Source organism: Falco peregrinus, chromosome 1 (assembly GCF_023634155.1).
Source record: "Falco peregrinus isolate bFalPer1 chromosome 1, bFalPer1.pri, whole genome shotgun sequence".
Lineage (NCBI taxonomy): Eukaryota > Metazoa > Chordata > Aves > Falconiformes > Falconidae > Falco > Falco peregrinus.
Genome location: NC_073721.1, coordinates 13,643,625 through 13,667,844, shown reverse-complemented (window position 1 = coordinate 13,667,844; position 24,220 = coordinate 13,643,625). Strand labels below are relative to the sequence as shown.

General features: G+C 38.9%; 1 protein-coding gene across 7 annotated transcripts in view; it reads right to left on the bottom strand.

Moving 5' to 3' along the window:
- WAPL (WAPL cohesin release factor) overlaps window positions 1-24,220 on the bottom strand; it is a 160,000-nt gene that overhangs the window by 44,279 nt on the left and 91,501 nt on the right. For all 7 annotated transcript variants that reach the window (XM_055819759.1, XM_055819703.1, XM_055820003.1 and 4 more), the window contains one exon: window positions 6,087-7,133. In XM_055819759.1, coding sequence (XP_055675734.1) covers window positions 6,087-7,133 — 1,047 coding nt within the window. The remainder of the gene's footprint in view (window positions 1-6,086; window positions 7,134-24,220) is intronic.

Sequence of the window (24,220 nt, the reverse complement as noted above, 5' to 3'; positions counted from 1 at the left end):
CAGTAAATTTCAACAGGCTTGGCACCACCAGGGCAGGCAGGATGCCCACTGCAAAGCATGTACCGGAATCAATCTCTTGCATCCCAGCCCACTGGCTTCCAGTTTAGTTGTATGATGTGCAATCAAATCGCTTTGATGCATATCCTTACAAATCCTGAACGCTTTTGAAGAAGCCAGGCCCTGAATGCAATTCCCAAAAGAAAGTCAAGCCAACAGAACTGGACCCTCCTATTGTAGATTAATAGCTAAGAAGTAACTCACTTGACTACAGTATTTATAAATGGGCAAGTCACTCTAGGTAGCCAAGATGTGTCTTCACCCACCCAATCAGCACAATGTGTGCCTTGCACTGAGATCTGAAGCTAGTATTGTGGTTAATTATGATTAACAGTGCTCTGTATCAACTAAACCACCGTTTTAAAATCATCCAAGTTTCTTCGTCTGAATTCTACTCCTATGTGACCCTGAGCTATTCCATTTAAATTAGGTAATTTAAAATTCAAAGAAACTTACCGATAAAAAACATTTCAGCTCCTACTTACAATATAATAATTCTGCATTTTTTGACGTTGCTAGCCTATCACACACTTTTATGATCAGTTTCATGAGATTATCTGGAATGCTTCTATTTGAACAATGCTCTTTGAAGCCTTCTAGGTATCCTAAAAGCACTCTGCATACATACTTACCAGATTTTCAAATCTAGACTAAAGAGGGCGTGGGGCAGAAGTCTTCTGTTAACATTAACTGAGCTAGCACTGAGACAAGTGGTTTGGTAAGACACCAATGAAGCTTGTTTCCCAGTGGCTCTCTCTTTGTAAGGATGTTCCCCCCTACCTCGCAGAAAAGATGCGCATTTGGACCTTTTTCTCAATATGGGAGCGAACATATAAGGCCTTTTCTCCTCTACCCAACCATTTCCAAGGCATTTCTGGTTTTTGAGATAAATTTTCCACATCTTGACTAAAATTGGAAAAATGTTCAAAGACCAATTAGAAGGCAACACGGCAGTAAATTTCCTGGGGGAGAACAACCCAGTTTTGGTTTAGTGCCTGAGGGTAGTGTCTGCAAAACAGGACTCTACCTTTGAGAACTCTGATGTACTCTTAACTAGCTAAAAATATTTACCCAATTAAGGTGAATCAATTTTTGAGGAGATGCAAACGTAAAGGGGAAAAAAAAAAAAAAAGGCAAGTTTGCTCACCAGAAATATACTGCGTGCTAGATGCTGATCTACAAAAGTTATTTTATTATTCAAAAAGGTCTCAGGAATCTCATCCTGATCACTGAAAGGAAAATGAATGCATGACATAAAGGTTAAGTTCTATATCAGAACCGATCTACCAAGTAAAAAGCTAAGTTGCAACACTTACACTACAATTACAGGGTAACTACTACTATAATTTAAATCAGGAATACTATAATTCATCATTACTATACTGCTTATGAGACATATAGCAAAGAAGGAGGTGAACCACATAAAATAAGCACGTTAGAGGCTATATATCTTCACACCTTCCTTCAGCAGAAGGTTTCAGGGCAACTGCTCTATCCTGTTTATGTCAATCTACAGAGAGAGATAGAAATGTTTAATTTTAGTCAGCATTTTTTTCTTCTTTTTTTTTTTTTTTTGTGCCTGTCACTTTCTGTAATAATTGTCACTGCCCAAAGTGAAATGGAGTAAAACAAGCATTAACGGAGTCCTACGTGTCCCAGCTGAACAGATGGGAAATAAAGTATTCTGAGACTACAAGCTAAGAAGTTAAACATATTAGAAATCTTAATGACCACCCTAATTACTGATAGCCATGGTGGGACCTTTAGAAACAGACAGGAACAAACCAATAGCACAGTTATTTCCAGAAGTGTATCATCCTCCCAAAGAGATAGGTTTCCTCTTGAAAACCAAAACTTTTTGGTTCTTTTTGGTTAAGCCTTACTATTCGTTGTCATTATTTCAGATTTCTCTTGGACACAACTGCCCACTGATTAATACAGTCAGGAATTCAGTCATTTTCCTCCAATATTAAAAGCTTCTCTTTACTAGAGTCATCGTGTATTCCAGCTAGTGAAATGATACAGGTATTATTTCAGATCTAGTGAAGTCTCATCAGTACCTTTGGTCCCCGGCATTCTGGCAGAATGCAGCTGGCAAGCTCGCAGGTGAAAGGGGCTTTTGCTTCACTGGGCTGCTGCACCAACTAAATACGAGAGAATTTAGATCACAATGGCAAAAAAAAAAAAAAAAAGAAAGAAAAAACCCAAACCAATTTTAACTAGAAAGCTTCACCAAAAATCTCAGGCTCAGTTATGAAGCGCCTTCATTAAAAGGAGAAGTCTGGGAACAGTGTCCAGGAATTTACAAACCGGAACATCTCATGGTTTGGCTTTTTATGGTGGGTTTGCACAGCAAGGTTTTGGTAGTGGAGGGGCTACAGGTGTGGCTTCTGTGAGAAGCTACTAGAAGCTTCCCCCATGCCCAATGGAGCCAATGCCAGCCAGCTCCAAGATGGACCCACTGCTGGCCAAGGCCATCAGCGATGGCAGCAGCACATTTGGGATAGTGTATTTACAAAGTGAGAAAGAAAAAAAAAAAGTAAAACACCTGCACAATAACTGCAGCAGAAGACAGCTGTAAGAATGGGTGAGAAAAACAACCCCACAGACACTGAGGTCTGTGAAGGAGGAGGCAGGAGGGGCTCCAGGCGCTGGAGCAGAGGTTCCCCCGCCGGCAGCCCGGGAGGGTCCCACACCAGAGCAGGTGGGTGCCCGCAGGAGGCTGTGACCCCGCGGGGACCCTGGCTGGGGCAGCATGTGCCTGAGGGGCTGCACCCACGGGGGGACCCACGCTGGGGCAGGGCAGGGTGCGAGGACCCTCCCCGGGGCGGGGAAGGGGCAGCAGAGACAGCGTGTGAGGGACTGACCCCAGCCCCCGTCCCCCTGCATCACTCGGGATGAGGAAGCAGAGAAAACTGGGAGTGAAGTTGACCCTGGGAAGAAGGGAAGGGTGGGGGAAGGTGTTTTTAAGTTTTGATTTTTACTTCTCGTGACCCTACTCTGATTTGAATGGTAATAAATTAAACCAATTTCCCCAAGTTGAGTCTGTTTTGCCTGTGACAGTAGTTGCTGAGTGATGTCCCTGTCCTGACCCACAGAGCCTTTTGTTATGTTCTTCCCCCCTGCCCAGCTGAGGAGGGGGGTGATGGAGCTGCTCGGTGGGCCCCTGGCACCCAGCCAGGGTCAAACCACCACCCTTCGGTTTGTGTGTGGGTTTTTTGTATTTTTTTACCATTTCAGCAGGTAAGCCTATCATAAAAGTGAAAAACTGAAAAGCCACTTCAGTGAAAGACAGTCTAACACTGAATTTACCTACTCTGCATTTTTTCCCTGCACTAACAATATCATCCATCTATTCTTTAATACTTCCTTAAATTCCATTTGCAGAAACATTTGAACACATATTATTAAATTTAGTTACCCTCAACCATGAACTACTGGACTGGAAGAAATTGTCCATTTCCAGCTCAGCCAGAAAAATCTTTGCATGATGTTTTATACTAAGAAGCTAAGATTCATTCCATAGAAATAGGCCTAGATTATATTAAGTAATCAAATCATTATTATGGCAAAAATTTTGTAGGACTGTAAAAGAAAGCATCAAATCTCTTGAAACTATGCCATATAAACATTCTTTTCACACAGAACATCAAAATTAGTCTCAGAAATTTCCAGGGCTGGAATTCAGAGAGGCAATCTGGCATCTCACCTGTCAACCTGGAACAGGAACACTGGATTTTTTAATTTGTGGATTTTTTCATTTGTACAAAAAAGAACAGCACGCACAGAACTCAGGTAGCATTAGCACCTTCGAGTACTGTAATGTCAGGAAAAAGCTTTATTGGGCAAGGTGTTCTGAAAGCTTTTTCTGAGGCTTGGATTTAAAACTGGCATTTTCCATGGTCACAGAAGTAATTTTTCAGTATATATAGACAATACCTCACAGCAACATCACGTATTTTGCCGCAACTTCAGGCTTAGATCCAGAAGTCCTTGATAAATTACCAGACTCAGCATCACTACATTTAAAGACCTTAATATGGCTGTTCTGAGTGACCATGATGCTCAAAATTGTCAAAAGGTCTGAGAAGACAGCATGAAATATATCGAGGAGTCCTACAAATTTTAGGGCAACATCAGACTCGCTATTTTTATGATCTGTACTACAGGACTGAAGTAGAGAATGTGCTGCAACTTAAAGAAATAACTTCATGTCACCCTTTCAATTTTGAGAACAAAAAATGCAAGTCAAATCTCATCTGGCTACTGTAGCAAACCAGGAATCATATGAGCAAAGGAGATGCAAGATAAAGGGAAAGCATCTCTCAGCAGAGGCACCAAGAGGTAGCTCTAACCCAAGAAGGACAGAAGTATATCAGGAAACTAACAAAACAGAAATGTACATCTACCTGTGCGATGGGAATTCCTTTTAGGAAAATATTTCAGAGAAATAATCTGTGATACCTCAGAGTATAATGCCTCTTTGGCAAACTGTAGGTATTTTGAGACTCCAGAGGACAGCAGCTGAAAGGATTATTTGATGGGTCAGCATCTCAGCTGCATTAACTGTGTAATGAATTTCTTTCCTTGCAATAAATGGCTGAACAAAGACTCGTCAGAGAAAGGGACTCAGAGGGAGTATTTCATAAGCAGTCCTGCAAGTTAAACCCATCTCCCGAAGAAGACAGAATGCAAGTGTCTCATCATCATTAAATTTTATGAAAACAAATCAAGAGTTTTGTTTGAAAATACAATCTTCTCATGTAGCATCAGTATCAATTTGGCCCTTTTAGAATTTACAGAAAAAAACTAGCAGTTAGGTTTACCTTTGATTAAAAGACTTACAGACAATTCTATTTTTAGAGACCACTATAATTAGAAAAGATAAATGAACATGTTTTCCTATGAAATTTTGCCTCTGGATTATATTAGCAGAAGCTATTTGGAGGAAAAAACCCACAGCTTCTACAACATTTGCAAGGCTAAAGTGGAGTCCTCCCCCCTCCCCATCACAATGAAATACATCTTGCCAAAGTCTTAAAAATAAAACAACTTTTATATAAAAATAAAAATAAAAAATATAACCACCAAAATAACTATTTAGTGAATGGCTAAAATTTCTCATGCTTCATGCTCCAAAATGGAGGACCAAAAAGTTTCCTACAACAGCAGCAGTGTTTTGAAATACTTACTCCAACATGCATGATTCTCTGGCATTTGAAATTTCAAAAAGAAAAAGCTAAAAGAAATCTTTCAAAGTTACTCCTTTTCTTCTTCACCAACACACCTCAACCTTGATCAAAGACATTACGTGGGACCCAACCGATCACCAAGTAAGTCTCATTTTTCAAAAGCACTCAAACACCAGAACTTGCCCAGCAAATTCTGCATGAACAGTTTTACTCAATATATGTGTGTATGTACCCATACATACATAACGTACCACCTATGCAGAAGATGGATACCTGAAAAATGGAAGCAAACAAAGAAACACATTAATATGCAGAGGCACACCCAAAGCCAGGTATCTGACTGGCACTCCATGGGTCCCCAGAGCCTCTCTCTCTCGAGCCATGCACCCTTGGATAAGCTGGAACTTGAGAAAGGCCCAAACTGTTTATAAACGAACTCAAAAGCACAAAAAGGAAGAAGATACTTCACATCTCTAAGAGCTACTTAAATTTCTGCACTCAGCTCTGTAATTCTGGGTTGATGTGGAGCTTCTGTGGGAAGACATCTGCCTTCCAGGCACAGGTACGGTATGCTCAACACAACAAAAAGGTAAGAATCTTCTGTTCAAAAAGAAAAATACTCTACCTCTGGCAAGAGATCAAGGGGTATAAAGCATCCTTCAAGACAGCTGTGAAACACCAGACAGGACCACAGCAGAAATAAGTAAATTTAACTTTTAGATTTCCAAATCAGTAGTACTATTCAACACAGACTCCTAGGTATACTGCAAAAAAACAAAGTATAAGGGTCAACTACATTTAAATGTTCGGTATGCATTCCAGAAGGGTTCTGCTTACCCGCATTAGTACTGAGCTGGCTATCCTGGGAACAGTTTTCGTTGCCATCAGAGGTTGACTGTAGTGAAGAAGATGGTGCAGTTCTACTTCGTTTTTTGTTCGCTTTCCTTTCCGCTACCTGCCACTCTTCATCTTCATCCTCGCTTTCACTCAAGTCATCAAACCCAAAGTACTTGATTTTGTAATTGGAACTCCCAGAACTTCTAGAGGCGCCTTCATCTCCCCCTCCCTCATCTTGATCGTCAAACCCAAAAAACTCTAATTTGACATCCTTTTTGGATTTGGTATTGCTTGGTCGAAACCTGGTTGTAGTTTTTGTAGTAGCAATGTCTGCTTTTTTTCTTAAGCGGCCAGCTTCTCCCAGGTCAGTAGGGGCTGTTGTGGTAAATTCATCGATTCGTTCCATGGTATCCTGTATAGTAACATTACAAACTGACAAACAAGATGGATGTAGAACAGTGTAGTCTCTAGTCCGTCCAACCGTCCCTCTACAACTGGTCCCACTGCTTAAAGAAACTTTTCTTGCTGGGTTCAGACCATCACTATTTGACTCATTGTTTGCTTTGGATAAAGACTGACTAGTGCCATCCATTAGCTTGTCAAAATTTGTTGCCCCCTGTGGTTTTGCTTTGTTGGATCGACAGTATGTCCTACAGTTGCTTGGCCTAGGAATAGTTTGCACAAGTTCTTCACTAATGGCTTCCTTTGGATTTTCAGTATCTTCTTTATCACACTCCTCATCCTTGCTCTTCATCTCTGAGAGATGTTCATTGTCAAAATCTAATACATACTCTCCAGTTCTGGTGTCTTCAGTTTCATCCTCCCATTCATACAAGTGAGTTCTTAATGGCCCCTTCGTCTGAGATGTTTCTGATGGAGAGTCTACTGTTTTTCCAATGTGGGAGTCCCAAGAATCTGGCAAGTCCTTCGCTTCAGTGTTGTATCCAGAAGTGTCTGTAGTTTCAGCATTGGTTTTGTTACCGTCTTCAGCATTCTCATAGATGAAATGACTGTTCTCATTATCTTCATTTAAATTCTGTATTTTCTCTACAATAAAAAAAAAACAAACCACATTTATTCCTAAAAAGCATTATCTAAAAAAACCAACACCTTTATGAGCAACTTTGAAAAGTCATAATATCACTGCAATTATTCACTGTTGCACTTCTCCAACCCATAGCAACACTTGCATGTTATGCTGTCAAAGAGAACAAATTCCACTGTAAGAAATCAGTTTCTGTAAGATTTGTTTCCAGCCGACCGGCATCGACTGACTAATTCCAGTAATTCCAGGTAAGTCAGACTAAGTCTTCCACCTGTTTCCCTACCAGTTTAGGGGAGAACCATTCCCTACCAACACCAACAAAAGCCCAGTGGATTTGGTACCAGAGTCTCATGAAAATTGCATCTGCCACATGCTGCTGTTGCACATCACATACACACAAAGATACCCAGACGCACAAGTGCGTTACTTCCTGGAAGCAAGAGCAGCAGAAATTTCGTTGAAAGGTCTGAGACAGTACAAGCAAATACAGGAACCAAGGTGCTACCGTTATATCAGTGCTCACTGTACTGGCTGCCTGGGCCAGAAGAAGCAAGATAAGAATTCTGACTAGAATGCAGAAGACCTTGACTCATAGAAGAGTAGGACATGATGAGATAAACTGAAGCAACAGAAGCAGTGGGAACAGGGACAAGTAGGACAGAAAAAAACCCCCCAAACCTAGAACACTGTTAGATGACACAGGCACAGCACACTACAGTAGTAGAACAGGCTCCACTGACAGAATGCAGCCCCTAAGGTCCAAATTTGTCAGGTAGCAAATGCTTCCTGAACCCCATAGTAAAATGAAGGCTTTAGCACTAGCCCCGACTACATTAAACTTCACCAGCTACCATTTACCCAAGTGGTACAAAAGTTTCATAGCACTCACCGAAAGGTTTCAACCTTCCTGATGAGCAAAGTGAGCATCCATACTGTTCCAGGGACTTCTGTTCAATTGTTTTCAGATTAAAACAACATCATCTAAATGCCATCCTTGCACATACAATTTATAAAAGAACTTTAAGGTGCAAGCAGAAAATTCTAGTAAAGAAATTACTATCCAGTCAAGTTTTGCGGGAAATTGGTTTAATCCTCGCTAAAACTCCTCAGGGAGGCAGGACAAGTAATATCTCACAAATAGCATCTAAGTTTTCTGGGTGTCCAGCTGAGGTCTGTCATACAAGTTTACATACTCAGCTAGAAATCAAAAAACTCTTCAGAGAATACATGAAACACAAAACTAAATTCCCCAAAGAACATCAGTCCTAGCCATCTCAGCGATGGAATCTTTTTAATCTTTTTCAGTATCAGTATGTTATACAAGAGATGTGTTATTCCCATTTCAATTTCATGCTTGTGATAAAGAGACCCAACCAAATTTAATCTTTCTGTAATCAAAGAGTGTACAACATGCTCCTTTCCACCCCATATGTTTAATATTACTGTGCAACTGAACACTACCTAATACGTAGGCATGAAAACCAGCAAATTAACCTCAACAATTTTCAAACTTTCTCACTAAACTATTTCGCAGCCTCACTACTGTTCCATATCTGAGTGCGTATTTACTTGAATTAATAAAGTCTAAGCAACACTTAAAATAAGTACATTAAAAATACGTCTGTCTTGACTTACTAAACAACACTTTACTGGATTATTAAGAAGTTTCAGCATCCCTATCTGGAAAGGGAATGGTTTTCCCATCCTAAAGAAGTCTGGAATTTTAAAGAACCACATTTCCCACTGTGACCAAATCAAATCTCATCTTCCCATGGAAGAAGCAGAATACATGTGTGCACATGCACATTACAACCCAACAGTCAAATAATTCAGGAATTTATTTTTTTTTTAGATGAAAAAAGCTGAAATTTATAGTCATACATTGTCTTAGCTCGAATCATTATAATCTCAGCTACAGTCTGTACTCTCAAGTGGAAAAGATGTTCAACACATCAAGCCTGGAAAACAGACTGAAGAGGCCAAAGACATATTAATGTAGCTCATATACATCATTAGCACTGACAAAAGATCTGTCTCCAAAGACACGTTAATCAACTATTTGAAAAAGGTTGAGTTTGGGGTCTTTGGTGGTGGTGGTTTTTGTTTGCTGTTCGTTTGCATTTTTTTCTTTGTTTTGGTTTTTTGGGTTTTTTTTTTTACACTCTGCTACTAGCACATCACAAAAATCATGACTACTCTACAATACACACTTTCACATATGTTCTCTTAATTCCAGACTTTTAATATGCAAAAAGCAAAGATATAGAGGAAGTGCACGTTTAAGTCTTTCACTTAGAGATCACTTCATCTAAAACATATTCCCCGAATTTTTCTGTTCATTCATCGGTTCTGGAGCAGTGTTTAGCCGCTGAAACCACTCTTACTTTTTCAGTCCCATGCCAGGAAGTTGCTCCATCGGTAAGCAAGAGCTAAAGCCATCATTCGCTAAGTTGACGGAAGAAAGATGATCCTTATGACACCTAATCAACCACAGCACTGCTTTTATTTTGAAGTTTTTCTAACATGCATTACATATTTCACCAAGTAATAATAAATCCCAATAGATAATATTTTCATTAAGAGTGAATTTTAATTAATTTTGAAGATGTAGTTATGTACCCTGAAAAACTATTCCACAAATTGTTCTAGAATATTTCAGAACGCGCTAAAATTAGCCCAATATTTGTAGGACTGAGCAAGCAACACAGTCCTATCTAGTCTCTGTGACCTATTAAGGGAACAAAACTTTCTATTCTCTTATTGCAGCAGCCTCATTTGGACAAACTGAAGCATCAGTTGGGAGATGCATCAGGACAAGAACAATCCTGCTTCACATCTGTTTTCTCCATTTCAATTTTTCTGTACTTGCTGCACTGAGGTTGTTATGTTTTTTTTTTTTCTTCCCAGGGTGGCTCACAGCCACCCGACCTGCCTGCTCTTCTCCTCGTGCTTGTTTCCAACAGTCCCACGTAAAAAGCTGAGGAAACTGAGCTAGCTATTAATTCCTCAGTGCCAGTTTCCACCACCTCTAATAGAGCCACCAAAACCACACAGGTATTTCAAGGCATTAGAACACCTGCATATAACTGAAACGTAATCAGACTGGGTTAAGACACCATATATCTAGTCCTTCCAGCCTTGAATTCCTTGTTTCTCTGCATCTGTAGATGTAAGTAAAGTCACTTTCTCCAGTCAGTAACAAATCCATTCTACCCCAGTCAAACAGCTTTATTGATGCTTAGTTTACCACACTTCAAAGAAATGATCTCAAAAACCAATCATCATCAACAGCTCTTTCTGTACCACAGTAAGAATTCTGTTGCCCTTGTATAACCTATTAATCGTTTTAAGTATGCGCATAAGCAACTTAATTTTGAATTGTCTCTGAAAACACTCCAGGAGTATCACACCAAGACGTTACATCTCATTTTTCACTCTGAACTAATCTAATACAGCATACAACGTCACTCTTAAACAGCAAGTAAGTGGCAGTTAGCCTCCCCAATCATTTTGCACCTATCAGACACCAAAATTTTAAAAACACCCAGTACTTCAGAAGTCTTAGTAACTGCAGCAGGAAGGTTTTTCCACCTCCAATAACAAGCAAGGCTGATGGAAAAATCTAACCAGTAAACCATTTACTGCACACCAGGTAGAAAAGTCTGGCTTTAAAACTGGATCATCATAATGCAGTAGCAGAAAACTAGGTAGAGACATTTAGAGGAATACTTCCTCAAAGGATACTTTGTCAAGTCACTGTTCTAATCTCCTCAGTGGGTCAACAGCTGTCAGACTGAAGCTCCTATACCAGAAATTACTGCAAGTCCCTTGCTAAGTGCCCAAAGGTGCACAATACCAGCAATTTCCATAAGTATAGTAATTTTAAAAATCAAGTATATCCATAGTAACTATGCGGAAGCTAGCATGACTGTAGGAAACATAACATATAATTTTATTTACAGATACATAAAGCACAGAGAAAATGAACTAATTTTGAATGATTAGATACTCTGTAGTTCAAAGAGGCATGTAATTTCTCCTCCCAATTTTAACTGCAATTAGGCTCTTTTGGGGCTCAAATACCAGAGTAAGTCTCCCAAGTAATTCCAGATCAGCAATAGCTTATAACTGAGTAATTCACCAGAATGCCTTCCCCTACCCACCCCCCACCCCACCCCACCCACCCCCGCTAGGTACTAGCACAGTATTACTAAGAACCATAACAATCTTCTGTAGTAATCATGATTTGTTTTCTGTTTAAATCTCTAGAACTTAATTAGCAGAGTATGAGAGAGCCAATCTAAATGACTGGCAGGTCTAAATTAAACATTAACTGATAAAGAAAAACACCCACACATTTTACATCCCTCTTGCTTCATTCTGTGCTCTAGTTTATGTCACCAACAAGACAGGGATGTCTTAAGTATTGCTGATGAATTAAAAAAAAAGAAAATAAAAGAAAGAAATGAAACTTCTAGTCTTCCCACCACACACATTGAGATGTTTTCACAGAGATGCAGTCAACCAAACTTTGCTGCAAAGCTGTATTTAAGTGATTATGCTTATTATTGTCCCAAGTGACCTTCGTAAGATGATTACTGGAGACAAAAACTCAAGTTCATACACTGCAAGATATTCAGTTTATGTACAGTAATAATTTGTACTCCTCTAGATACATGAAAATGTTTAAATAGTGAGAATGGAACAGAGTTCTTAAAATCCCACTGCTTTTCAGTAATAAACCTTTGCTTTTTCAGTAATAAACCTTTTAATATTACACAAAGGCACATCTAGACTTATTATATCTTTTACACTTGACAGATAGCACTCACTTGTTAGATGGAATAAATGCTATTCTTTATGTTCAACAGAACAGAAAATGCCTTGTGGCTACCACGAGTAGCTACAGTGGGACTACCTCTTGCCTTTTCATTTTTAGATCACATACAAGAAGCAGCATGCAATTCCAGGCTTTTTTTTTTTTTTAAAGATGAATGAGTTTTCTTTATAGGTGAGACACCTACATCCTTCAGCTGGACATCTCTGATAATATTGACATTACGATGTCTCAGAGTTCAACTTCATTTTTTTATTAAATACCTGTAACACAGCTCACCCTTATTTTAAAAGGTTTTTCTTCTCAAGAAACTAATGTCTACCTGAAAATGCTCTCCCGAATAGCCCTCAAAAGCATTACTATTTCTTGATCACACTATATGAGAAAAAGGAAGGACTATCCCCCATCCACAAAACATTTAGTTCAATCACAGTAATAATAAAAGACACCATATAATTACAGACTTGTTGAAATAGTAAAAGGTCTAAAATAATTGCAAGGCTTTCAGAAACTGACAGAGTGAAAAGAATCACCTTGAGTTTTTTTTTAATTGTATGCCATCCATAAAGTGTTTTAAACTGAATGTTACAAAAGAAAACTAAGTAAGTTACTAACTGAAGATAAACAACCTCCAATACGCTTCTTACCTTCAACCTTTAGCTATATATTGTCTTGAACGAAAAAGCGAAGGCCAACAGTTTTTCCAAAGCAGAAGTCACACTAGACCAGTTGAGCAGACTTCTGGTACTAATTCAAGCTGCCTTCTAGCACAGGCAGCGAGCATAAAAAGAGGACTCTAAGGAATCTCTCTATTCATCTGGCTCAAACCCTTCATTTCTGGATTGATGATGAAATAAGAAAAAGAAATTGCTAGAAGAACCAATAAAGAGACCATATGGCAATTTGTCTCCACAGTTGGCTAAGTGATTCCAGTCACTTTATAATCTACACAAAATGGCAAAGAAACATAGACAAATGCATGAAGTTTTTAAAAATGCAAAAATATGCGTAATTCTAAACCTGACCTTTGACTATTCTCCACTGCTTGGAGTGGTGTGGAACACATTCATTACTTCTTCCTCTCCTCTGGTAATGACAAGTAGACATATGGGGAAGTTACTGGTACAAGCAACAGACAGCTCTGACAGCCACTGACCAACATCATGTGTAAGCACAAGGCAGCTTCCCGTGAAACAAGCGAGCATGATCCCACAACCTAGAAACAAGCATCAGGAGACCAAAAGGAACAGGCAAAAACCTGTATTACCTACAGCTGCAACAGGCCAGCAGAGTCCAAGGCAGCCAGGAAAAGGTGCCTAGTATGACAAACAGTTCAATGAGTACTTAATGGAATCTTTTCCTACTTGAAAGGAGGTACAGGTAGAGAATACTCAAGTACCCGGGGAAAAGGGAGGACAGGAACCTAAAAGGTTGCACTCCCAGGAGCCTGAAGTGTTTTTCCCGGATTTGTTATACATCTTGCCAGAGTTGCTCTGTTTTGTCGAACTAGAGCTACTTATCTTTTTGCCTGGACAGCTTCACAGATTCATAGGAGAATTTTTTAGACAGCTAAAACCAATATTTTCTCATATCATCACAGATGACATATTAGAATATTTACAGTAATGAAACTATATTGATACGATGGACTGATCACCTACTGTTACACTATTAGCATTTAGGTATGTGTTACACGAACCAGCCCCACTGCTGCTCAAGGTTCATTTACTCAATTTACTCATTACATTAACTCAAACTTGGTCAAAACCTGCTCCAGGCAGGGCCTAAAAACAGAGTGAGCAGATTAATGCAGAAAGGGGAAGCCATAAAAATAATTCTTCTCATTTCTCACAGGAGATTAAAAGTTTGACAGAGCTTTCTTACTTGAAGAGGAAACACTGAAGTTTGGAGAAAAGGTAACATTCTCTCCATCAACTACCAAAGCTGCAAGAGTTAACAATTTCATATCCTGATCCTTAGGGTACAGCGTATACCAAGATGGAATTCAAAACAAAGTGAAGGGAAAAATATCTTTTAGGAAACCAAATGCTCTCTTCTTGGAGAAGGAAAAAAAAAAAAAAACAAAACACCCACCACAATCCAAACCAACAACCAAGAAATGTATCCTCCAGCCTAGTCCCCATTTCCATTTCATTTCCATTTAACTTACTAGCTATTTGGCTCTAATTCCGAAAACATCATTTTCAGCTCCATAAAAATCAAATCATCATTAACAGTCTAATACTAATTGCCTGAAGTCAAACAGTATATGCTTTTGTTAACAATTCAGCAACAGAGCTGCAGAACCTTATGTGCTATTTTTAAGTTACTTGGAGCAGTCTCCTAGGCTGCGAGAGCAATGTCTCTTAATATAATTTTCTGTCCTGAACAGATTCAGGGCTCAAAGAACAAAACAGAGCTCATTGCCCCACAACTCAACCACCACCCCCCCCCCACCACCCCCCCCACCCCCCCCGCAGCCTCCTCCACACCAACCTGTTTGACTGGGCAGGAGACAGCACACGCTGCAGATCACGTGCAGCAACATGTGCTGGCTAGCCAGCTGGCTGCTGCCTTCTCAAATGGATTAGGGACCCAGTTATAACCACATTTTCCTTACCAGCATGCAGAGAACAGAGAGGTAAGGGAACAGATGAATCAAATCAACTCAGTTTTTCACTCCACCATTTTTCATGATACTTGAAGGAGCATTGTGCCTTTGAAATCTCTCCTGATCACTCCAAGTTTGATTAAAACTGGTTAACAAGTACAAATGTTATTAGGACGTTGAAGAAAACAAAAGGACAGTCAATATTAGCCTTGGTATTTTAAGAAAACATGCTAAGATGTCAAAATATTATCATATATGCAAAATAAATGCTTATTTCTTCTATTTACTCATGGAAGAGATGCCAGTATTAAATGTTAGCCCTAGAAACCTGAGCACCAGGTTAATTTTCTCTCATTTCTAGCAATTCTTGATGAATGCTAACCAAAGTTTCCTCCAAGCTACAAACGAAAGACATACTGCCTTCTACAGCTTTTGCAGCATGACACCTTATGCTCCTTCATTGCTGCGTAACCAGCCTGTAGAAGTCTTCATTTTAATACCAACAGGAACATTACTGAATTATTATACACAGGAAACAAATCTGAAAACTTACACTAGATTTCTTTGGGTATTAACCACGCAAGTTCCCAGAATTCATCATGAACGTAACAGATTAAAAGATTTCATTTCTGACAAACTTTAATATTAAAGGGCATGCAGGTGGCAAGATGCCAGTTTTATATTCCTCTTTTTTATTTATTTCTCTCCAAATAGACCCCTGACTACCAAGATACATGCAAAAGCCACAAAATGAAACACTGAAGAAACTGAGGCAATAAGACTTAAAAAAAGCATATCCTGGGCCTTCAGATCCCTCCAGTTACTGAGGGCACATATATTAACAGGCCACAGCTCATGAACAGATCACTGACACAGGATGTAGGAAACAGTTTGTTAAGCTCATTATGAGCTACAGCTCTGCCTGATGTTCCTGAACACTTGGAAACATTTATTACGGTTCCATTACACCATCACCAGTGTTCCCAAGCATAAAGCTACATCGCTTTACAACTTTGAAGTCAACCAAGCTAAAGGAAAAGACGAATCTTTACCAGGTGCTTGTATCACATTCCTCATTTCTGGGAAGAGAGCCCAAATGAGACATACACACAGCGTCTTCCCTGGTTTGGACAGAAAAGCAGCAACTGCAGAGAAGCCATGCTTTTCTCCAAATAAGAAAACGAATTTCATTGCAGCTTATCTCTCCTACTTTAGATTGGAAATGAAATGTTTTGGTTGGTAAGGAGAAAAGGTTACAGACTAAACTCCTTTGATCCATTTCCTGCCTATGACTGCAACAGCTGGGAAACACAGAAAAGCTTATGGATACAAAACACACAATTTAAGAAATGGACAAAATTTACTTAGATCCATCATTATCCACTGATGCCCATAAGATCCTGAAAAGCCACACCTGGTAGCAGGCATAACCAGAAGACAAAAAGCATAAGACCCTCAGAAGATTAGACTCTCAAGATCAGTTTCATGATTGACAATTACTGAAACAGCTAAAATTACAGAACCTGCGCATCCACAGCTATGATCACAAATTCTAAGTAATTCCAGTTCTTTACTCAAAATTAGTTCCAAACAAGTTTGCATGCAGGTTGGATAGCCACTGCTTGCCTCTTTGTAGATGTGTTTAGTGGCATCTTCTCTTGCAGAAGAATTCCGCAGAAAAATTCCACATAAAACCCTAAAGTGGTAAGATTTCATTTCCTACCATCAAAGAACTATTTTCCTTAAGAATAATTTGCTTTCCAGCACCCTGAATATCAAAATATGCGAAGTGAGACAGAAGACATCTTTTCTTCTCTCAAATCACCTAGATGCAGCCTTTCAGTTTGGTAGCACAGTGTTCAGCATCTCTAATAAACCATTATTCTCATCCTGTGAGCCTAACAGATTTTCACACTTGCAGAACATGAACCATGCTGCTGCTGTTAGCACAACATCCCACCGCGCTGCGGCTCCACCCTGTGAAAGGCTGAACCCTAACCTCCCCATTACTGCTTCTCACCTTGGACCCCTGCTTAAGCCATAAGTAGTAATTCCTTGTACACTTTTTCCCACTGGGAAAATACGCTACCAGTGGGCATTCTGAAAGGTGGTCTTACGCTGGCACAGAAATGATACCGCCTGTCAGCCAGCACACAGCTTTTTTTTTTTTTTTTTTAAATCCTTGCATTTCAATGGAAGTGGAAGCTTTTCACAGGGATGCAGGCTGACATGACCACCTTCCTTCTTGTGCAGAAAATACAAAGCTCACCACTTGCCTTTATCTTGGGCAGTTTCCAGTGGTATGGGAAGATGCTGTTTTTTGAAGTAATATAGCTGCTTTTCCTCTCCTCTTCTACCTCTTCAGCTAGCAATCATTAGATATTCCGCCTGATCACTTGATCTTTCATTGTACCTTAAGTCACCGTGTATCTCAATACCACCTTCACACCAATCTATACACACACCCCTAGCCAAACCATGCATAGTGGTGTGTCCAGCACAACTGCCTTCCCAGCAAACATTTTGGGGGAAAACCACCAAACCTCAAAATTACTGATTTACCCCATCATTCCTGAAGGCATTTCCTCCTCAAATTAAAATATAGCTAAAAATTAACCTAGGTTTCTTATCATCAGCTATATGCAGCCTCCCAATTTCTATCAAATCAAAGCCCTATAACTTCCCTTGCACTTTGGCCTTTTTTGTTTTCCCAGGTAAGCATTTTTGTCCAAGTTGTACCTATAGCCTTGCAGCTTGTCTTTCACAGCTGAAATAACTATCATTCCTCCCTCATTTTTTTTCTAATCTTGTTTAAAAATCCTCTGCAGCGTTCTGAAAATATAGTCTGTTTTTCTTCTGGTGAATATACACTTACAAGACAAACATGACTTTTTTTTTTTTTAACATTTCCTCACATCTGTGTCTATCCACATTCATAACAATATAAATTATAATGGGACTCTACAGACACTGATGTTTCATAAAAAGTGAACATACCATGCAGCACGTTATCAATGCCCACACCCAACTTGCACACAAAGTCCACAACTTGCTCAGATGAAGGACAAACTGCAGTTCTAGTAAACAATGCTGAAACCCCTTCCCTACAGAAAGAAAACTATTTTACGTCTTCCAGCAAAGAATTAGAGCTTTGAAGAGCTGTACAACACTGCAAGCAACACTATTTGGTCAGAAATCTAAAAATAAAATGGTCCTGAAGAGAGTAGAAATTGTGCAACATCAAATCCAGCCATCAGAAGAGCTGCTACACTCTGTAACCGAAGAGTTGTCAGAGCCTGAACTAGCTCTACCACATGTTCACCTCTGATGGAAAAATCCAGTGAAACACACATTCTTCCTCACTGGTAGCTCAGAAGGGCATCTTTTGCTCAGAGCAGCAGGAGAAAGCTGATCCAGGAAGCAAACTACTTCCCCCTTGCAGAGAAAATAAGACAAAGTGTCATGGGCAATACAAGGGGCTGCCACACACTCAAAGAGCTTGTTTTCAGAGACTTCTGTAGTGTAACTCCTCATGCAAAAAGTATTAAAGCATATTATAACATAGTAGCACTAATAACTGTCAAAACAAATGAATCCTTAGACTAAGCCTGCATTCAGACACTACTTATAAACATGTTGAAGTACTTTACTGAATAGAGTAGCAGTTTCTTAATAGGAAATACAAGTTAAGTTTGAGCCTGAAAAACATTTTCCATGCAACTAATAAGATCTCAGCAGTTTGAACCTGAAATGGCTTCCTTACGAACTGTGTTCTGCTTTCCTGCAGGCTTTGGCCCACTTAAGAGGTAAGCACATTAGAAGGTTTTTTCTTCTACAAGCACTAACCAACTGTTTTCAATGCAAAGTTACTTCAGCTTCTTAAACATGAAAGAAGTTAAGGACCAGTCAAAAGTTTGACCTTTTAAAAACTAACTGTTCACTGTACAAGTCCATAAATAATGACTGATTTTAAAAGTATGGATTCCAAAAAAAGGTATCAAGAATCTCACTGTTGTTCTGGAAAGGGGAGCGGTAGATTGAGGGGGAAGAAAGTTTTGTGCACTCTGTACATGGACATACACAGCATGCATTTCCCCATCATTAGGAAAAAAATGTTACAGAAATCAGAAGACTCCTTCCTAAACACTGGGGTCTTCTTCCTGTATTGCTGTTTTAGCAAACCAGTATAAATACTGAAATGTAAACAGAATTTCAATCTTTTCAGAGTTTTGAAAAACACCCAAGAAAAAAAAAACCACAAAATTTTCCAAGTATCAGGGTAATACCAAAGCAAAAAAAAAAAAAAAAACCCCAACAAAAACACAAACCAAACAGAGAACAATTATCACAGTAGTTTGAACTTGGGCTACTGACACAGCAAAAAAAAAAAACGTGTGCAAGGGAAAAAGGGTTATCTTAAAAAAGGGGAAACATAACAAAAGCAAATGAAGAGGGGACTTGTAGATACACTCTGGCTATCCATATATCCAGCATAACTACTGCCACTTAAGCTAACTTCGAAACAGTGAAATTCTACGGGCATGCATTATTTTCTGGCAGCCCTCTCCCCTTCTATCAGCTTCCTAATGCTTTGAGCCAGCCAGAGCACAGCTGCAGTTCTTTTTAATCATGGTTGCTGCCAACTGTCTCTTTAGACAGCCAAACGCTCAGACCTCATTCAGTTTCCCCAAACTTTTTGCTTCATTTTTGGACAGAAAATGACTACACTGAAATTATTCCTCAAGAGGTAAATACGCTGCACTCAACTCTGCAGAAGAAGAAAGATAAGACGACTCAGACCTAACCACTATCTTAAATGTCCATGTCACCATTAAACACAAAATAGAAGCTCTAAAGCGATTTGAAAGGAACACCCTGGCAAATCTCGTTGTCAAACATAATTATGTAACAAACTTGCAATTGAGAAGTTGAAATTTAACTCTAAAGATAGGGCTCCCCCACCCACGTAATCAGGATGCAGAGGCTTTGCAGACATGTTCACTTATGTACTATCAGGGTAGTCTGTCAGGAACAGACCTGGTGACTTGAAACTATTTTCTTTCAGGGCAACTATTTTCTGCAAATACTCTATTCACTCAGTACTCTTTCTAAGCAACTAAACACAAATAGATTCTGCACATTGGGTCGTGAAGTAGTTAAGCACAGATGTATCCCTTCACTCCTGCGCTGCATAAGCACAAGTTATTAAGGACTACATTTACCATTTTGATTTGCTACCGATATGGGCCAAAGACAGCATTAAGAAATAGCTACAAACACAAAAGAACTGAATAGCAGACCATGGGCAAAAGTTTCCTTAAAAGCACCAAGAGCAAAACCACTTTCAGAACAAAGACTTGCTTGAATACCAGGACACAGTAACAAATGACATGATGCAGAATAGCTATTTTCATAATTACTCTAAATATTAGGGGAGGGAAAATAAAAAAAAGTATCACAAATACTTCGCATGCAATAATTCGTCTTTTAATCTTAAAAAGCTTCAAAGGGCACTGCTGAGGCAATAACCACAAAATCTGTACTTAGCATCACAACACAGCAGAAAGGGATACTATTCCTATATTTCCTCTGTATTCTGAAAAGACATTTTAATCCATCCTTTTTTCTATTTCTCCACAGCAAGCAAAATATATTTTGAAGAAATAAATTCACAGGCTTTAAAACACATCAGACTTAATCCACACCCAATTAAAATACTTCTTGGTTAAAAGCATCATTAAATACCTCATATTTTAACTTATAATTAACATTAAAAAGTAATATTATTTCATAGTCCACAAACAGGAATATGAAGTGTGCAAAGACGAGAGACATCATTCAACCATTTGAGACATCTCCCCACCCACACGTGCCTTCTTTGATGAACAGCATCAACATCTTGGACAAGACCTTCCAAAGGCTTGAGTTAAGTTACAGAACTCAGCACTGTGGCACACAGGCAAAAGACAGCAGGTGACCGCACCATCCAGAGTCAAAACGCAAGAATGCCAGACGCAGTATTTCCCTAAACTGAAATAGCCAGAGTTAGGGGAAAGTAGTTATCCCATCTGAAACACACTCATACACTAACATAATTATGAAATGCCACACCACTTTTTTTCAATGCATCAAGCTTGGACTTCAATTTTCATCTGAAAAATCGCACTAAGTTAATTTCAACATAGAAACAAAGATAAATATTCTAAGAACAATTTTTTTAAAACTAGCACCTCACAGTTTGCTCTGCCAGGCAGTACGTGTTTTTGTATTAAAACTTGGTGCAGCCGAATTTAGTGCGATATACTATTTGGCTTTATGCCTTACAGAATAAGCTTAACACTTAAAAAAAACAAATACAAAAAACCCACCAAGGTGTTTCAGAAATGCAAGTAAGTATTGCTCTGCAGGTTTTCACCTTATCCTACTGCAAGACCCTCATAAAAAAACCTACCAAGTCCTCCTAACTTAAGTGATGTAACAGTAACTATTAATACTGAATATTCTTTTGCTATTTCTAATTTAACTAAACTCCTACTATCTGTAAATTACCCGTTATGTACATGATTACTAATGAACATTCTTCCAACAGTATTATGTCTTGATCAAGCAACATTAGGGTAAGATTATGAGAAGCTTTCCATGTTAAGAGCTTCTCAAAGCCTTTAAAATGAGATTGTTACAAGCACTAGCTGAAAGCTATTAAAAAAAAAAAAAAAAAGAGACAGACCAGTAAGTCATACCATTTTAAATAAAAGATACAGATCCTCCACTGTGTTACACAGTTGCACAAGTATCAGAATGATCAAAAACATGGACTGCTTTCTAACAACAAACGTTAGTTAAAATTAACTGCCTATTGCATCACCTTCATTTTAATGTCCAAAGAAATGGACATTGAGGCAGGACAATACATTTGGATCAGAATTAGCAGCCTATACTGTAGCTCTCAGCTTGCCCATAGCCTCGTTAAGTCACAGTTTCCACCTTATTCTAACTCTTAACCTTTTTTCACCTTGGTTAAGAACTACAATACAATGATGGCACATATTATCAGGAAGTCATGAGACATTAATTCATGCACTGTCTAGTCACTATCAGGACAAGGACTAGCAATTGCACTTCAAACAAGTTAACAAGCACTTTCATGAACATGAACCAATGTAGCCTAGTTTCCTACTCCTAGAGATACACTCTTATATGTGGGTTAAGGTTGAACTCAAGTTGTAGTGTCTCTCACACTGATAATAATAATATTGTTCTATCTACTTGCCTTTTTTTTTTCCCCCCTTCCCTTCCTTTCATCTTCAGGAATAGTAGAGCTTGCTGTCTCAAGCCCTTTGAATAAATCTGGTTGAACCTGGTGGAGTTCAAGAGTGACCAGGCAGAGGAAAATGGTTATGGGGAGAGCCAAGACATGTAAGCAGTAGAAGTACATACGCTATACCTTATTGTTACTCAATTTTTCTTCCCCAAGGTCCCTCTTCCCCCATACCCCCACCCCCAAATCAGTAAAATTAACTCCCTCCAGTTCTGAAAGATAACCTCATACCATCAAACTTTACCTAGCAGTCACTATAACAACAAAGGCTTTGACGTACCTACATTTACACTGGATAACTATACCACTAATTGCTCAGCGTTCTGAGTGATGTACTCTGAGACAATTCTTCTTTATTTTGGATCAGTCTACACACAAGCATAATAACTACTTAAATCAGATCCAAGTTTCATTTACACTAACAGTCCAAAATAAACACTATCAACAGTCTTGGTTTCCTTACCCTTATTTAAAGACCCTCCTAGGATATTCCGTACAGATTCATTCTCAGATGAATGTAATTCCTGAAGAAAGCTATGAAATGAGTTTTTGCCTTCATTTGACTGGATGTAAACAGAATGTAATGTATCCTTAAAGAACAGCACCATGTCCTTCACTGCTTCCGGGAGAACTGCAGTCAGTAACAAACACTTCAGGAAAGCACACAAGAACAGAATTCACTCAGCCACCTGTGTTTAATTCAGCCTCCCTCTCCGCATCCAGACCACCACCACACTCAACAGCCACTGATGGACTTCTCCACCAAGATTCATCAGCTTCCTTCCTTTCAGAGCTGTACATATTTATGGTATATATAGCATTGTCTAACAAGGAGTTCTAGAATTTAAACTAGCATCATATTTAAAAGTTTTTCAGCGCTAAATACTGTTATTTTATTAATTTCCACAATACCGGAACCAGGAAGCATGTTCCTCTGGGCTTTTCACACACTATGAACTTTCACAATTCTATCACGTTTCTCCCCACAGTCCTCACATTTTCTTTTCCAACCTGAAAAATACTGTTCTAACAAAGCTTTTCTGCATTGGAACCATTTCACTGTAAAACCTGCGCTGCTACAATCTCTCATTAACAACCAAGGCAAGTCATTACTACTTCTTCTCGTTGTAAATATTGGGGGATGGATTATTCAATCTCTTACGAAAACTATATTCAAACCTAGCTAAACATAAATTGTATTTCCAGACTGAAGGTGGATCATAGTAACAGATAAATAAACTGCAGAAAACCATATGCAAATGAAAGATATTTCAGCAGTAAAAATAACAGTAAGATTAAAAGGCAACTACATACGCCAACTGATGTGTCTGTCATGCTACAGTTCAACATTTCTTGGTTCTTCTTGTATTACATCGCTAATAAAATTATCTTGCAAGTAACTGAGCTACGTGTATCTTCCTCTTTTCAGTACTTCTTGTCCACTGTATTACAACTGAACAAGTCCACACAAATTTCTGATCCTAGGGTTAACTTCACGATATCTGAGAATTCAAAGTTACTTAAGTTCTTCTCATTAAAATTGATTATGATAATCCAGAGCAAGCCAGTAGGTGTCATCGCCATCAAGGTTCATCTAATGTGATCTGCCCAATTTTAGAAGCTGTGGTTTCATCGTCCCATTGTATGAAAAATTCTGGTGAGATACAGTAACACGTGATGTTGGCTAAGAATGATGTGAACAAAACCACAGTGATGTTCAGCTCCACAGGGTTTGTGAATTCCCCCTTGAGAGCAGATAGCTTACCAACATTTCAGAGTCTGAAAACAGCCCCTAAAAGAAGTCTGACAGAATTCTGTTTCATAGGTCTGGAGGTTTTTATGTACATGTCAACAAAGATGTGCCAATTAAAAAAAAATATATATACTTTTCTGCAACTGAAGTTCAGAAAACTACTTTTGCCATCCGAATAATTGAATAAGGCAGGTTGTAAGCTGTATTTGCACCTGCATGTTAGTAACGATGTACCCCCACTAAATTAAAGCCAGAAACTTCAGAATAAAGCATTCTATTATCACCAAATCATCACTCTTCAAAATACATTTAAAAAAGGGTTAAAAAAACCACAAATACACTGAGCTCAGAATAAATTTCAGAAAAGGAATATTGTTACTCTGTTCTATTCAGAGCAGACTAACATACTACGTTGACTCTAAAGCACTGTATCTCAACTCCCAGATGTAAGGATTAGGGTGCCAAGGATCTCAGACCAATATGTAAAATGCAGAATGCTTCCTGCTGTTTTTAGTTAAATAGTGTATCCTTCACAGTTTCTTACAAGTAAGAGTTAATTGCCCCATGGCT